The sequence below is a fragment of the Ambystoma mexicanum genome, chromosome 1p (assembly GCF_040938575.1).
Source record: "Ambystoma mexicanum isolate Mex_15411 chromosome 1p, UKY_AmexF1_1, whole genome shotgun sequence".
Taxonomy (NCBI): domain Eukaryota; kingdom Metazoa; phylum Chordata; class Amphibia; order Caudata; family Ambystomatidae; genus Ambystoma; species Ambystoma mexicanum.
Genome location: NC_090921.1, coordinates 1,477,704,304 through 1,477,719,579, shown reverse-complemented (window position 1 = coordinate 1,477,719,579; position 15,276 = coordinate 1,477,704,304). Strand labels below are relative to the sequence as shown.

Here is a 15,276-nt window from a genome sequence, read left to right as displayed (position 1 = left end):
TACAACAGAGTTTTGAGATTCTCAGCCTTATTGCACCTCAAATCATTTTTCACAAGATGTTCCCAGACAGAGCACTCTAAACCAGCTTTCTGGGGCAAATTAATTTCAATTAGAATTTCAGTCTGGCTCGGAAAAAAAGAAGTATGCTAAATGGCCTTCCGGAGAACAACTTAATAATATGAAAAATTGCTCCTTAAATAATTTTTTTTAAACATGCCTGGGTTTCATCAAACGGCTTTACAAACACAAAATGCTTGGTATAAACGCTTCTAACAGAATATATATTTCGAGAAAACCCTCACTCATTTTCCAAGACTGGCAAACCTAACCTTTATCTCCTGGTTGGGTGGCCCTCATACCAAGACATGTACGACTGATAAAGTGTGCACATTTTCTGTTGATAAAGTGATCACTGGTGTAGAAAATCGGAAATCTGTGGCTACGGTGTGCCTTGCACACTCATTGGATGCACAGGCTACAAATATACTTTGCACAAACAACGATTTATAGTCTGTTTGCAAGCACGATAAAAAACCAGAGGTGGAACAGGGTATCCTCTAATAGAGCAATGGTAGTCACCCAGATGGTGAACACCCATATTATTAATTCAAAAAACTAAAAAATGGAAGCAAGGAAAAGCCACATCTCGAAATAAACCAGAAAAAGCAAAATCAGAAATGTAAACTAGTTGGCGATAGTAAAAATGTATACATGTTCCAACAGGAGAAAGTGAGTAATAAAAGGCATGCAATTACATATATATGAGGGGGTGAAAATAAACTGTGCATTTGAAACAGTAGAGGCCTTAACGAACTTCAACATGTAATCAAAACATTGCTTAAAAATAATAAAGTATTCAAGATGTAGGGTGTCGCGACCGTTTAGCTTCTTCTAGATGACAGAGGTACTGATGGGCAACATTCTGTCTCCTCTGCTCATCCATCTCATCTGCTGCCGTAAGACGATCATCTAAGGGGAAAAACATGAACATTTTAAAATAAGCAACTTTGCTGAAAAGTGTTCATTCACAATCATTAGGTTATTTTTTTTATCGTAGATGCTCATTTAATACACATCCAGATTCTCTTCCTGCCCCACCCGATTACAAGACAAGACATCCTGCTGAGGCATGCAGGCAACCAATGGATCTCCAGATAGTTTGTCCTAAAACACATTCACCCATGGCCCTACCATCAATCGTTCCATGAGTGTATGTAAGTGTGCAAACACAATTTTTAAAAAAAATATCGCGCCATGGCTTGCAAGCATTAGGGCTCACTTACAATATAAACTTTAAGGATTAAATGGCTGGTGTTGTTTATTAGGTAACAGGCATATTAATCGTAGCCATCAATTATATTGTCTAAGTGACTAAACTTTGATTAATGAAGCTGTTACGACTTTAAACTAAACTTGCCTCCATGCAGTTCATGCAATAGACCGGATTATCATGTGGGCTTCTTCAGTTAAGAGAGCCAGGTATAGTCTTTGTGTGGCCAAGTGCAGCAATGAAAGGACATGGAGTGCCCTCACTGGAAGTGCGGTCATTGTTATAGAGGGCATCATGAGAGGGGACATTACAGAAAGTGAAATCGCTGTAAAGTGCAATGGCAGCTTGTGAAATTGCAAAAACGGATGTCTTAAATACCCACTGAATAGAAAAATCAAGCCCAATCTGCCACAGAGCGTTTGGAGCAGTGAGGAGTGGTAGGGTTCAGGTGGAGTTGGGGGGTGGAGGGGTCGGAGTTTCCTTGACGGATGCATTGTTTTTAATGCAGGAATGAATTAAGCAGTAAAGCAACTCAATTTGAGATGTAACATCAGATTTGGATGGAAATGAGGATTTGCTGAGCAGCAGCTAAAAGCAGCTCCTTGATGTCCGGCATCACCCTGTAAGCAGGAGCTATCTTTGGGGAACCAGTATCAGGTGCATAGCGAGTTGCAAATCTAACTTAAATATGGGAGGCAACCTATAAACGTATGTCCATCATATTGAGGTACATGACTCATTATGGTCATTTAACTGTTCCATGCATACTAAGGTTCATTTTCGAGAGACTCCTAATCACCTAGAGTTTGTCACAGTGGTTTATTTCAATGGCACCAATTAGCCCGAGGAATCAAAAGGATTGCTAAGTAGCTGTTGGTGGCATCAACCAGAAACTAAATAGCTCCCAGTTCCAGGCAATATGACACCTTGCACTTTATTTTGTATTCTTGGCTATTGAAGAACAACAAAGAAAATTAAACTTGTATTACCTTCTCCATTCAAACGTCTCTCTCCACCTCTCTTCAATCCCACCTTTTCCTGATGGGCAAGAGAAGTACAAGACCGTATTCATCAACCCCTACACTGCAGTAATTTTATATATTGGAACAGTGACTTAAAAGATCCTGCAATGGTAGGGCGTGGCAAGGAGCCAAAGCGCATATCATGGCTCCCGTTAGCTCTTGGACCCAGCCCGGAAACTACCAGAACTGCAGCAGCATCTGTGCTCAGAATCAAGGCATTCCTTCCCGAAACTCCAGTGATGTTGTCAGGAGTCGGGGGACCAAGCGGCTTCCAGCTCTCCGCAGTAGGACTAGAGCTCTGCGACTGCGGCCTCACCCGCCACAGCTCACACTAAAATGGCGGTTGATCCCCGCAGCAAGAAGTAAGGACCGAAAAGCGGTGAGGACCTCAGGATGATCGTCCGGGGTCCCTATGCACAACCAAACCTACGCTTCCCCCGGACACCGCCGGGGAAGACCTAGGCTCCACCCTGTGATCGCTCCTCTGAGCCCAGGGCACAATCGCTGCAGATGAGCTGTTGCAGCAAAACCGCAGCACCCCTACACCTTTCAGCGCTGCCTCCCGACAGGGAGGGAAGAAATAGCCACCTGGGGTGCACAGACGGTCAGAGGACAAACAAATTATCTTCAAAGCGAGAAATAGGGTGAGGACCAAGTGAGGAGCTCATCCAGAAGTACCTCTTCACCCCTGCTGTTCACCACCTCCATAAACTACTGCAACTGTTAACCCCATCCTCCATGCAACTTGCATCCACAGAGGACATTGCTTCCCGAAGGTGCAGTGGGGCAAATACCCTTAACCTCACGCCAGCCACACTGAAGCAACCAAGACTGCATCCCACTTACTCACTGGGCAACGCTCTCCCTGGGAACCCAACCACAGAGCAGGGTGGCAAAAAGTGGGGGGGTGTCACCCACAATCGCTTGGACCAGCGACTTGGCAGGGGATAAACCCTCCCATTATGAAACGACATGGACAAATCTGGTAAAGCAGTCAAACATGCAGACATTTCCACTCTCCTAACAGCAGAGAAAGCCAAGAAGGGGGAGTGCGTGGAGGCTCTGCTACAAGCAGGAGCAGCAGCAACACCTCCGGAGCAACAGACGCAACCCGTGCCCAAATCTGACTTGAAGGACCTCTTAGCAGACATGACCAGGGAATACCAGAAAGGCCCAGAAGAGCTCTTGAGCAAAATCACTGGCCTTGATAAAAGACTGGAGTGGGGTCAAAAGCAGGACGGCCGAGGTGGAAGTAGCACTGTGATAACAGAGTTATGATATTTAGAAAGGTACCAATAAGATTGTGGCACTTGAAACGAGATGCAAGCGCTCAAAATAAAGCAAGAGGGTGCCAAAAACCTATCCCGCCATAACATCCGCCTGAGGGGTATACCATCCTCAGTCCCCCGAGTCAGACCTCCATGACTTTGTCGAGGACCTCTTTCGAGCGCTGCCATCTCTTCCAGATAATGCCCCAGTGGAGTTAGACAGGGTGCACAGAGGAGTCAATCGCTACCTTCCCCACCAAACCTCCTGGCAAGGGTACACTTCATGGAGGAATTAATGAGGTAGGCCAGATACTCCCCTCGGCTCCAGTTCAAAGACGTGTCAGTGGCCCTGTACCAAGACCTAGCCTCCACCAAACTGCTGAAAAGGAAAGACTTAAAAACAAGCAACCAACTGGCTGTGGGAGGGGAACAAATCTTACAGATGAGGCTTCCCCACAGCACTGCTCTTCGCAGCCGAGGGCAGACAATGGCGGTTCGAACCATGAAGGAAGCGGAGAAGCTGGAAGCGGAGAAGCTGTTGAAGCCAATGGCCACAGACTAGGGGAGCGACGAGGAGCCAGCTACGACCCGGAATCTGAAGGAGAAGCCCACAGCGTCCTGGACAAGGGTGAAGAGAAGACTGAGGCTAAGGGGCCCATTGCACAGGGATAAAAAAGCCTTGGGGTCCTGAATCAACCACCCTTGCTTGGAGTCAGCATTGCCATGGCCCGCAATGGGAGAAGCCTCAGCAGCACTAACCAACTCTTCGGCAGCAGCAAACAGGACTCCAAAGGTAGCACACAATGAGGCCTTGGACGCTCTTCACCTGGAACTCGCCGTCACGATCCTCTGGCGCTGCACGAAGGCGAAACTGTAATTACACGTTTGTTTTAGGGAGGGTAGCGGGGTTGAGAGCGCCGAAATTCTGTTAGCAAAACAAGTTACGGATCAATACCTACTTAGCGCTTTAAAATCAACTTAGCATGCACCCGCTGGGGAGAAAAATGCCCATGGGGAATACACTCAGCCTACACTCAGCCTACAACTAACCACTTATGGCTACTGATTATGGCGACATGGAACATCCAAGGCATCAATTTGCCAGGGAAGTGCAAGTCAGTCAAACATAAGATAGCGGAACTGGAGGTGGACATGGTCTCCAGGAAACCCATCTTCTTGCCCTAGACGAAAAGCGAGTGAAATCCAACAGGTTCCCTAAAAGCTTTTTTGCCACGACCTGGGAAAAGAAAAGAGGGGTGGCAATACTTCTCAGCAAGAACGTGCCACTTACAAGGGTTAAGGTACAGAGGGACCCAATGAGGAGGTACATCCTGTTCACAGAGTACCTATATGAGCATCCTCTCACGTTTGCATCGAGTTATTGCCCGAACAGCACACAAATCCGATTCCGATGACAGGATACAGGACCCGAAGGACGCTACATCTTGCTTGCCGGGGAAAGTTTTGGATCTAAAATGCTGTTTATTATGTTTATGCTCCCAATGTAGACACTTTTTTCAGAATTGTGCTGCCATGCTTCATAAATTTGCTACGTATGAGGTTGCGTGGGCGGGGGATTTTAACCTGGCAATGTCCCTGGATTTGGATCGATCCACAACCATACAGACTGTACCACCAAGGGTGGCCACGATTTGTGCCGATATCAGGGACTTGTTGGGCCTGGTGGTTATATGAAGGTATATTCATCCAAAGGACAGGGAGTTCTCATTTTACTCTGGGGCTCACAGCACTGCCTCCAGGATAGACTGTCATGCTGTCAACCCCATTGGCCAGTAAAGCGTACAGTCGAAAATGCTACCCAGAACACGTTCCGATCACTCCTGTAAGATACCTGAGGGTATGCTCCCAGTAGGACTTCAAGGATCCCTTAATGTGGTGGCCAGGGCACATCCATCGCTGTTGGATCCAGTCCCTGGGGGTGAACCAGTGAGGCAGGATCACCTGGCTGGGGGAACCGGGGGTCATTCTCGGGGGAATGCCACAGGTGAGACGCGGTATTGGGCCAGAGAAAGGAAGAAGGATGAGATGACAGACGTTTATGGGTTGTATTACATCTGCCACCCTTACTCCTATCTCTCAGGACCAGATCCAACAACCCCTCTGTACGAAGTGAATTATCTAAGGTCCCAAACCCGGTAACACCCAAAAAGCATAACTCCCAGGCTCCTTGTCTTACCGGTCTCCATTCAAATACTCCCCATCTGTCTTCTTTCTGTTCCTCCGATTATCATTTCCTGCATTCACAATCACATCAAACCAAACACTACGATTCCCACAATCCCCTGTATTCATGTCATGACCTGAGCTATTCCAGTTTACCCTACAAATCCCGTCCCTCTGGTTATTCTTTTCCGCAATCCCAACCTGCTCAGCATACCACAGTTCCCATAATACCACAGTTCCCATCATTCCCTGGTTATATCATGATCCCTTCTGTTCTGTTTCACATGCTGGGCATCTTCGTTAATTGCACCAACCTTCCCTATCCCGTCTCGTAGACTACTCTAATATTCAAAATCCCCTTTTTTGTTACTGTGCAGACAACAGACTTGCAATGATAAATCCTTGTACTGACATGTTCTGACACTAAGGTCAGGCAATTAACTCCAAATCATACACACCGGACAGCCTTTTCCTTTCAGGGATAAAAGGTGGAGCCAGAGAACACAGTATGAGCAAGGCGAACATGGTAGACAACACAACGAGATGGCTAATCTTAGATGGCAGTTCAGGCGAAGGAGAAAGGTGGCGAGGCGAGAAGAGACCTTGCCCTTTTCGTCCCACAGCTGTGCAACCTTCGACAGAAGCCGTCGACAGAGGGAATCTAAGACCGCTGACAATAGCTACAGTGTCATGCTGCAGATGTCAACGGTACGCAGGGCCAGCCTATAGTGATGAGGCAGAGTGAAGGAAGCTCCTGCGCCCATGGTACCGACCTTGACTCCAGAGAAGTTGAAGGGCCAAGCGGTTTAACACAGCCGGTGAGTCGAGGGGATAGCCGATAAGCACCAGGCTGTGTTGAGTGAAAATCGCAAAGTGGCAACTTTTGAAATAAGGTGAGGAGCTTTGAAAGAACTGTGAAAGGGGAAGACCAGTGACAGAGAGAAAGCGGCACCACGTGGTTGCTAACTCGAGAGACTCTGGGCGAGCCCCATACTGAGAAACGACAGTAACCAGAATGCAGCAGGAGGGCAGCCAAAGGGGAAGCAAAGTGGTCATACGTGAGGGTCGAGCAAAAGACCTGCACAATCGAAATACTTTGATATGCAAGTCGGCAAGGAATAAGGGAAGTGAATCCTACCTGGCGATGACAGTAAGGGATGTGAATTCCATGAACATATGAACCAATTCGAAAGTATAATAGGCAAGGTAATGGTGAACCCGGACAAGGGATGCCGAAGGAGAGGTATGAAGCCTAACAGTCCCGAGAAACAGAGTGGAAAAAGGAACCCATAGAAAGGGAGGTCCACTGAGCTGTTTTGATAAAATCATTAAAGTAAAGAAGGGTCCGAGCCGACACATGGGAGATCCAGAGGTGAAGTCGTCATTAAAAGGCGGACAGTTGAGAGGGGTCGAGTCCAAATGAGGAGATCCAAGGATAAGCTATCCTCCAAATATTCTACTGAGCAAACTGTAACAGAGGAATGAGAAAAGGGTCAGCCGAGAAGAGGGGGATCCAGGGGTGAACCATAACCCCAACGAACTTTCATTTGTTAAAGGAACTTTTGTTTTGTTGTTTGAACACTTCAGGCCCGAAGGCAAGAGACTATGTAAACGAGACTTGACTGTCGACGTCCTGAGAGCTATCTTGGAACTGTCGTCTTGTGCTATAGAAGCCCGAGACTATCTGCCTTGGAACTGTTGTCTCGTGCCAAGAGAAGTTTGAGGCTGTACTGTGCTTCACCAGCTCCCATCATACCCCGTGCTAAAACGCGGGGGAAGGGAGAGCCAAACCACTGCACTCAGACTTGTTTGAGAACACTTCTTTCTTTTCTTGAGAACTATCCGAGACCCCTTTTTGTATTAGTTGTGAGGTTTGGCAATAGGTTTCTTAGTATAAGCCCTTTTGATTTGACTTGACGCCACTAGAACTGCCTTATTTTCATTTGATGGTCAACACATGTCCCCATCTTAGAGTTAGGTTTAGATTAGGTGTTTTTCCAACCGGTATACCATTTTCAGTGTTAAATAAACACCCTTGAACTGTGATCACTTGTGCCTGTCTTACTTTTGGTCACCAGGGGTTTCTCACACTCCCCAGTATTGGTTACAGTCTCCGTCCCCAATGTGACACATCAATGCCCACTTGTTGGCGGTTTGGCCGTGGGCCTTGGAGAGTGGGGTATTCCGGGAGGGTATCCGGGGGCTGGGGTGGATATGCTTGAATACTTTTTGATCAATGCAGAATCGTCCCCGAATAGAATGGTGTGGGAGGCCTTTAAGGTGTTCATAAGGGGTTGTTGTATTTCCAGGGAGGTTGGGGTACTTAAGTCCTTTAGATCGACACTGCGCCTACGGGAAAGTGAAATAAAGGAATTGGAACATAAACAGACACCGGGAAGGGACCCACAGGTTAGTAAAAATGTTGAGGATATATGTCGTACACATTCATAAATAGCGGACAGGGAAGACGGGTACTTCCGGTGTTGGCAACGAAAAACGCCAGACATATTCCAATTGTACTTTTTACAGTAGACAACAAACACTTTATGGTTGAAGAAGAGTGCCAGAGAACAAAGACCAATTAGCAAGGTTAGTCTTCCAGGGCACAGTGGGCAGGTGGGATGTCAAGAGTCGTGTGCAGATCATTGCTGTTTGGGGTTTTGGGCATTTTGAGGAGTTACAGTAAGCAATCGGGCAAGTCATGGCAGGCCACCAGGCACTTCCCTAACCTCCAGCATTCTCGTGGCACTTCCCCAACCTCCAGCCTTCTCAACTACTAATCAATCGCTCCATAACCATAGCATGGGTGCCTCACAGTCTGTTGGGTGCAGCCTTGGATCTAATTTGTTTACTGGTTGCGTAATGACCATGCAATGGTTTTGCACATCCCTGACTGCTCCATGAGTCTGCACATTCTATGTTGGAGCACCAAGGGAGATTGATAATTTGTTTTCTGCTTACAAAAGTATGTAATGTTCAGCCTAGCAAGGACTCCTTTTTTTCTTTTAACACAAATATTCTGGTTTTGTGGAATCTGAGATGCATCTCAGCAAGTCACCCCCCCCCCCCCCCGATTCCCTAAAAAACCTTCAGAGGATTCTCAGTGGCAATACCAAGAATTGCATCAAAGTTCACCTGAAGATAGTGGCTGACAAGTTCCAGAGCATCCTTTTAAAACGCTATATAAATAAAATAAATACAATTACAATCCTGTTTCTAAATGACATCCTTCAAAGCCAAGTAACAAAGTCAGACATGTAGCCATGAAGGTGTACGATTATCTTGAAGACCTACACATTATTTAATGTGATTAAGTTTACAGAATAAACTTTACACATAATATAAATAAAAAGATATTATCCATATAACACCTGAAAAACAGAAGAAACCAAGAAAAGCATACCAACTACATTTCCCATATCACCACAATAAAATAAAACAAACATATTTCCAACAGCCAAAAAACACATATCTAACAAAGTAAGCGATTCATCTCCTAATAAATTTCAGTCTAAAATAAAAACATCAAGGATTCCCTTAGATTCCTTTAGTGATATACATCATTCTCTGTTCTAATTGATAGTGTTAGATATGCTTGCATGGATTCTACCTGAATAACCCGCTTATGCAATGATGTCAAGAGACTACTATCCAGTTAGCCCTGAACACTTAATGTTGATTATGTTACCAATGACTTATAATGATATACCCAACTTGGCTTTTATCTTCAACCAGATATATCGTATAAGGCAGTCAAACGGATACGGTTGGTATTAGTGCAATGAAGCCAGGAGGACATCTCACCGGTAGCTTCCCAATTATGCACATACTTACCAATATAATACTTGATTATATTGGCCATTGTATGGCATTCGGTCAGCAGATGTTTAGCTGATCTTTACACATGCGGCAGAATCGTTGTTCTATAGTGATCTTGTCTTTCATCCTGGTTACTGTCATTGTAGGGTGCTGCTCCATTCTAAATAAAAGAATGAAAGGTCTGAGCCTTTTAGATGGACATAGGTTCAGATACTCCTGCGGTTTCTTGAAGGAATAAAGTCTATGTTGGCCAAACATATCTTTTTAACCTATTGAGATGCTCAAAATTCTCCAACCAGTCCCAGCGGTCAATGCGCTTCCCCAACGCGTTCTGCATTTACTCTGAGAAGCGCACTCCTCTACAAGACCAGCCTATCGCTGCTAGGAATTTTACCATGAAGTCTTTCAGCGGGCAGGTGGTATTTGTTTTGGACATTTCCTGATGGACTGCTATTAATAATGAGTTTTTTGTTCCTCTGGTCATCTTCAGATAAAGCCCTGCCCTCTTCTTCAGGACTGTGGCTTTTAGGGAAATCAACCCAAACTCTAGCCTTATAAGGGCCATGGGTATGCAGGTAGGTAAACCTAGCATCCTCCGTAAAAATGTCCCCTCGATGACCTGCAGCCATTTCAGATCTGAGTGCACAAGGGCTTCAAGGCCGTATGTCATCATAGGGGAAAATACTTGCACATATAATTGGCGAGTTGCCCACAATGTGAAGCATCCCTGCTTGGTAGTAAAGCTATGGAACTGATGGTACATGCTTGTTTGCACGTAACATAGTCGCCGCTGGGGTCGAAATCAATTCCATGATAGCGACAGTGAGGAGCATACAGAATTTTAACTTCACCCACCACGAGATTCACTTGTGCCGTTCTTTTACTAGCATATCTCATAACCTGGGTCTTCTCCAAGTTAATAGTAAGGCCATTACTTTCTGCGTACTCAAACAAGGCTATGGCAGATCGACGTATCCTACTGATGGTATAATAAAAAATAACCAGGTCGTCCGCATATGCTAAAACAGGGCAAGGTGCCTCGCCAATTCTAGGAGAACAATTTTTGGCTGCGGCTATTGCCACTGGTATATCATACACGTATAAATTATAGATGAGTGGAGCAGTGACACACCCCGGCTTCACCCCCCTGTTCTGATATACCTAAGGTAATATAGTAAACCCTCTGGACAACCCATAGCCTTTAACTTCAACCACAGTCTACCTCTTAGAATTGAGTCGAACGCAGCTTTGAAATCTATGTATAATGCATACGGGGGGGGGGGGATGTCCCCCTTTATGTGCTCTAGTACGCATGATGGCCCATGAGATTGTGGGCGGTGAAGAATCCTTGTCTGAACCCACTTTGAAATTTACATACGATATTTGATTGATCAACCCATGCCTGCAGCTCATTGAGTATTAAGGAGGCAAATAATGTACCTGTTGTGTCCAACATTGATAGGAGCCTGTAATTATTAGGGTCCAAGCGATTTCCCTTTTTAAAATACACAGATGAGGGACCGCCGGTAGCCAGGAACAGGGTATTTTGCCTTTAGTTAGAATCTTCTTGAAAATAATAGCGAACAAACTGGCCCAAAATTCTGGTTCACTCTTGATGACTATGTTGGCCAACCCATTGGGTCCAGGAGCTCTAGAAGATTTCAACTCGTTAATCTTACTCAATATTTTCTTAAGATGCATCAATAGATGATACTAACGGGACACTACTCAATGGTATTAAATCCTCCATGCTTGAGGGAGCATCAAGAAACTTTACCCACTCTGAAAGCGCAACTAGTGAACCCGATTGGTTGTGCACAGTCCCCCTTGCTTCACTTAGGAGTGACCAAATACTCTGCGTCCTTCTGGAACAAATCGTCTGCACTAATCTTTGCCAAGCATGATTTCCCTCAGCTCTTCTTTTAACCTTGATGGCTGCTCTATATCTGTTCTCAATTCTCCTCACGTTGGCATAATATAGCTCCCTAGGAGTATTAATTTTCTTAACGTGACAGAGCTCTGCCCCAAGATTCCTCTTGGCGTCTCTAATCTCCTTATCATAGGGGAGTTTTTTTGCCCTCACCTCTAATCATTAAACCCATCGGGGCCGCCGAATGTTCACCAGAAAATGTATTTCTATTGAGTTAATGGACATAGAATAGAACTTGGAAAAATGTGGGAATCCATCAATGGCTAGGGCTTCCATTGCATGTTTCACATTCTTGTCAGACCAACTTATTCTTGTGCCCGCTCTATCCACATTTACGTTGCCCATACACCTATCCTCCAGACCACCACTACGGATATTAAGTGCCCACAATAGGGCATCAGGGTCCCTCCATGGATTAGACATGACTTCCATGTCTTCAATATGGAACTGCATTTTTGGGCAGACAAACATGTAGTCTAGGGTACTACAAGAGATTCCGTTCATCCATGTGTGTCTGCCCAGATAGTCGTTGGACGTTCTGCCATTGATCATTTCCAACTCCCAATATTCGAAGAGTTGTAACCATCCATTCCCCTCAATATTTTTTAGTGTGCAGCATAGCCCCCTTGTCTTTTAACTTAGGGTTCTGGGATTCCCCCCACCCCTCCCTGTCATGTGGCAGTTAAAATTACTGCTTTATTTTCCAAATTTGTCAGCCAAGATGCCAATAGATTGTGTAAGGCATTTGCTCTCTTAACACTGCTCCAGGGGGATTATAGAGACTCACAAGTAAGAACCTTTCAAGGCTTCCCTTACAGTGCCAAAATCTACTTCAACTGCAATCATACCATTGTCTTGCTTTGAAGTAATACGCCTAGAACCCAATGTATTCACCACTCTCATGAGTAGGCCCCCATCTGGTCTATCTCTTTCTCCTTTCTTAGCATAGGATTGGTAAATCACAAACATCTAGGATCAAAGGGTCCATAGAACATGTTTCTTGTAAACAAATACAGCTATAATTAGCTATGAATCCATCTGAACCGTCAGATGACAATAGATGAGAGAAACCTCTGCAGTTCCACGACAAAATAGTGAGTTCTCATTGTTTTGATAACTCCTCAGGAAGCGAGTCAACCAACCATTCTAACACCTGTTGGACATCAGATAATGCGACCTTCTTTCCTTTAGGTAGACTGGGGCATGCCATTTCATTCGCTGGCATAATTGTCTCCAAATGCGGGCAGCTGGGATCTTCTTCGCTCAAATCAGCATCGATCTCAACATCAACTGCCTTCATTTCTTCTTTAAACGTATCATTTGCGTTATTGACAGAACAGTGCAGAGCTGAAACATTGGGATTTGGTCATTTCATTGGTTCCACAAATTGGAAATCATCTGATTTAAGTACTCGTAATTGTGGAACTGAGTGCAATCTTATCAGGAATTCAGATCGCAAGAGTCATTTATGTTCACCACTTTGGTAAAGATTCTTAATCAGGCAAATGCGATTACCTACGACTCCACCCTTGTCTTCACCCAGTCTATGTGGCTACAAAATCTTTCTGCCCTGGTAATAAACCCATGGACTTGCCCACTCTCTGTAAATGTATGTCTTCTTCCACCTGAAGGTCGACGACTGAAACTTCCAAGTCCGCCACCGGCACTATGACCTTCCTTTGCTCAGGTAGTAGCCAGCTGGTCAGACGGCCCTCACCCACAGCGTTCTTTTTCTTTGCTCTAGCCGCTCTTTTCTTGCCTTTCTTAGAGCGTAGCATGGGTACCCCCGACTCTGCCACTGGGGAGGCCATACTGCTCGGTTTATTACTCATTGCCACCCTCCTAGCCATTCTGCGTTGCTTGCGTAAAAATAGCACCTCAGAACTCTCTGCAAGATTCATGTACATATCTAAATCTTGCTGTTCTTCTATCCCTTCAGCAATGTGGATGGCTTCTGACAGATTGCATTCAGCCTCCTCACATTCTTTTTCTCTACGATCATGGACCGTTGCAAATGCATTAGTATTGGCCTATATGCGCCCAGACATTTGTAGCAGGATTTTGAGCGCAAACTGTAGGGATGCAACTGATGATTAGATCTCTGCTATTTCAGTTGCACCTGGATAAGAACATCCCAAACCCTCAGACTCAATGTCAGGGGCATCCTCCATTGAGGTCATTGCCAAATTTGGGGAAGCTGACAATCTACCAGTACCCCCCCACAAGGCTAGGTAGCCCAAGCGGAGTGTTAGACTAGCTCTCACCCTGCATAACACTGCTACTTCCCGCTGTCATAGGTATCTGCGGTGTCAATCCCCTCTGGCTATTCAAAAAAAGAATTGTTGTCGATGTCCTCAAAGTTAATCGAATTCAATGGACTAGTACCACTAGTCCCAGGGACAACAATTTCCTCAGTGTCTTTGTAGTTGATTTCCGGTTGTGGATTCGAAGGAAAAAAAAAAAAACAGTAATGACGCCATCTCAGACTTCTTATTCACTGCATGCTGCTATTTAGTTTGCTCCTTCTTCCTTCTTAATTTAGTCTGAGTAGCTCTTTTGGCTGGTGGCATTTATGTAGATCAAGCTATGCCACTCCTCAGACTATATGCAGCACGTTCAGTTTAGGCGTTACTGTGTCTGCCAATTGACCCAATTTCCACCAGCACTCTTATTAGCAGTCACAGCAACAATGATGATATATAATACCTTTAGGCTCACAGCCAGGATCAAAGGCACTTAAGCCCGCAGTCTCCTGCTTTATGTGTGTTTCTCAAAGAATCGCTTTGGGAACAGACTTAGCCTTCTACCAGACAAAAGCGATAGTGAAAGAGTCAAATAGCACAATGTTCTGGATAATACGATGATATAGTCAATTTATAGCCTTGCAAATGAATCCATTCTCAACAGGATTCGTTTGCTCCCTTCTCGTATCGCAGCTGACTACAATCAGTACCCATAAGAAGTGTGCTTCGGATCCCCTTCACACTGCTGATATACACAAGTTGAACTTTAAAGTCTTGTTATATCTCACCCAATCCTTTCAAACAATTGTCCTCATTCGCTGTTCACAAGTCTCACCGTGTTCTTTCTTGGCTTTTCCTTCAGCTACACTGGACCAGACGCATATGAACTATATGGCCGCGCACCCCAGCACCATACAGCCACAAAACCGTCTGCGCCCTTGACACCACCGGACTTCACACTGCAAGGGTCAGCTGACTCTGTAGAAAAAGCACGTCATCATGCGGCATGGCCAAGCTGCTTGAATGAAATTAAAGGAAAACGCAGCTTTTCCGCTACAGCAGCCAACTCTGTGTAGCAAGGGTCCAAGAGCTCACAACAGGACACTGGATGCCAGCCTTAAAGAGCACTAGCAACACTGAGTGCCACAAACAGTCTGCGCCCTTGACACCGCCGGGCTTCAACTACACATTAACTTTACCAGCAATTATGTGCTGACATTGAATCACTGCAGCCTTTTCTTGACGCAGGAGAAGAGGCTACATCGAGTCTGAATCAGAAAAATACATGGATCATGATCAGCCTGGGAGAGACTTCTTAGAGCAGGTACACATATTTAATCCAGCACACTTTAGCAATCTAACTCATGACAACAATGATTATTCTGCAATCCCTGTACTAAGTGAGGTCCCTGATCAGGAGTTTCTCCTGTACTTTGAAATTGTAGGCACGTAGGCCATTCGTGCATCTGTCTGGAATCATTGACACAGACCTTTTCTGACTGTCTACCTATACTATCAAAAGTGGCTAAGGCATACAAAA

The 15,276-nt window shown here is 45.2% G+C and overlaps 1 protein-coding gene across 2 annotated transcripts in view; it reads right to left on the bottom strand.

Annotated features, from left to right (window-relative positions):
* The window catches only part of IQGAP3 (IQ motif containing GTPase activating protein 3), a 1,503,259-nt gene that overhangs the window by 1,465,538 nt on the left and 22,445 nt on the right, over positions 1-15,276 (bottom strand). For both annotated transcript variants that reach the window (XM_069607146.1, XM_069607147.1), the window contains exon 2: positions 879-969. In XM_069607146.1, the coding sequence (XP_069463247.1) occupies positions 879-969 (91 nt within the window). The remainder of the gene's footprint in view (positions 1-878; positions 970-15,276) is intronic.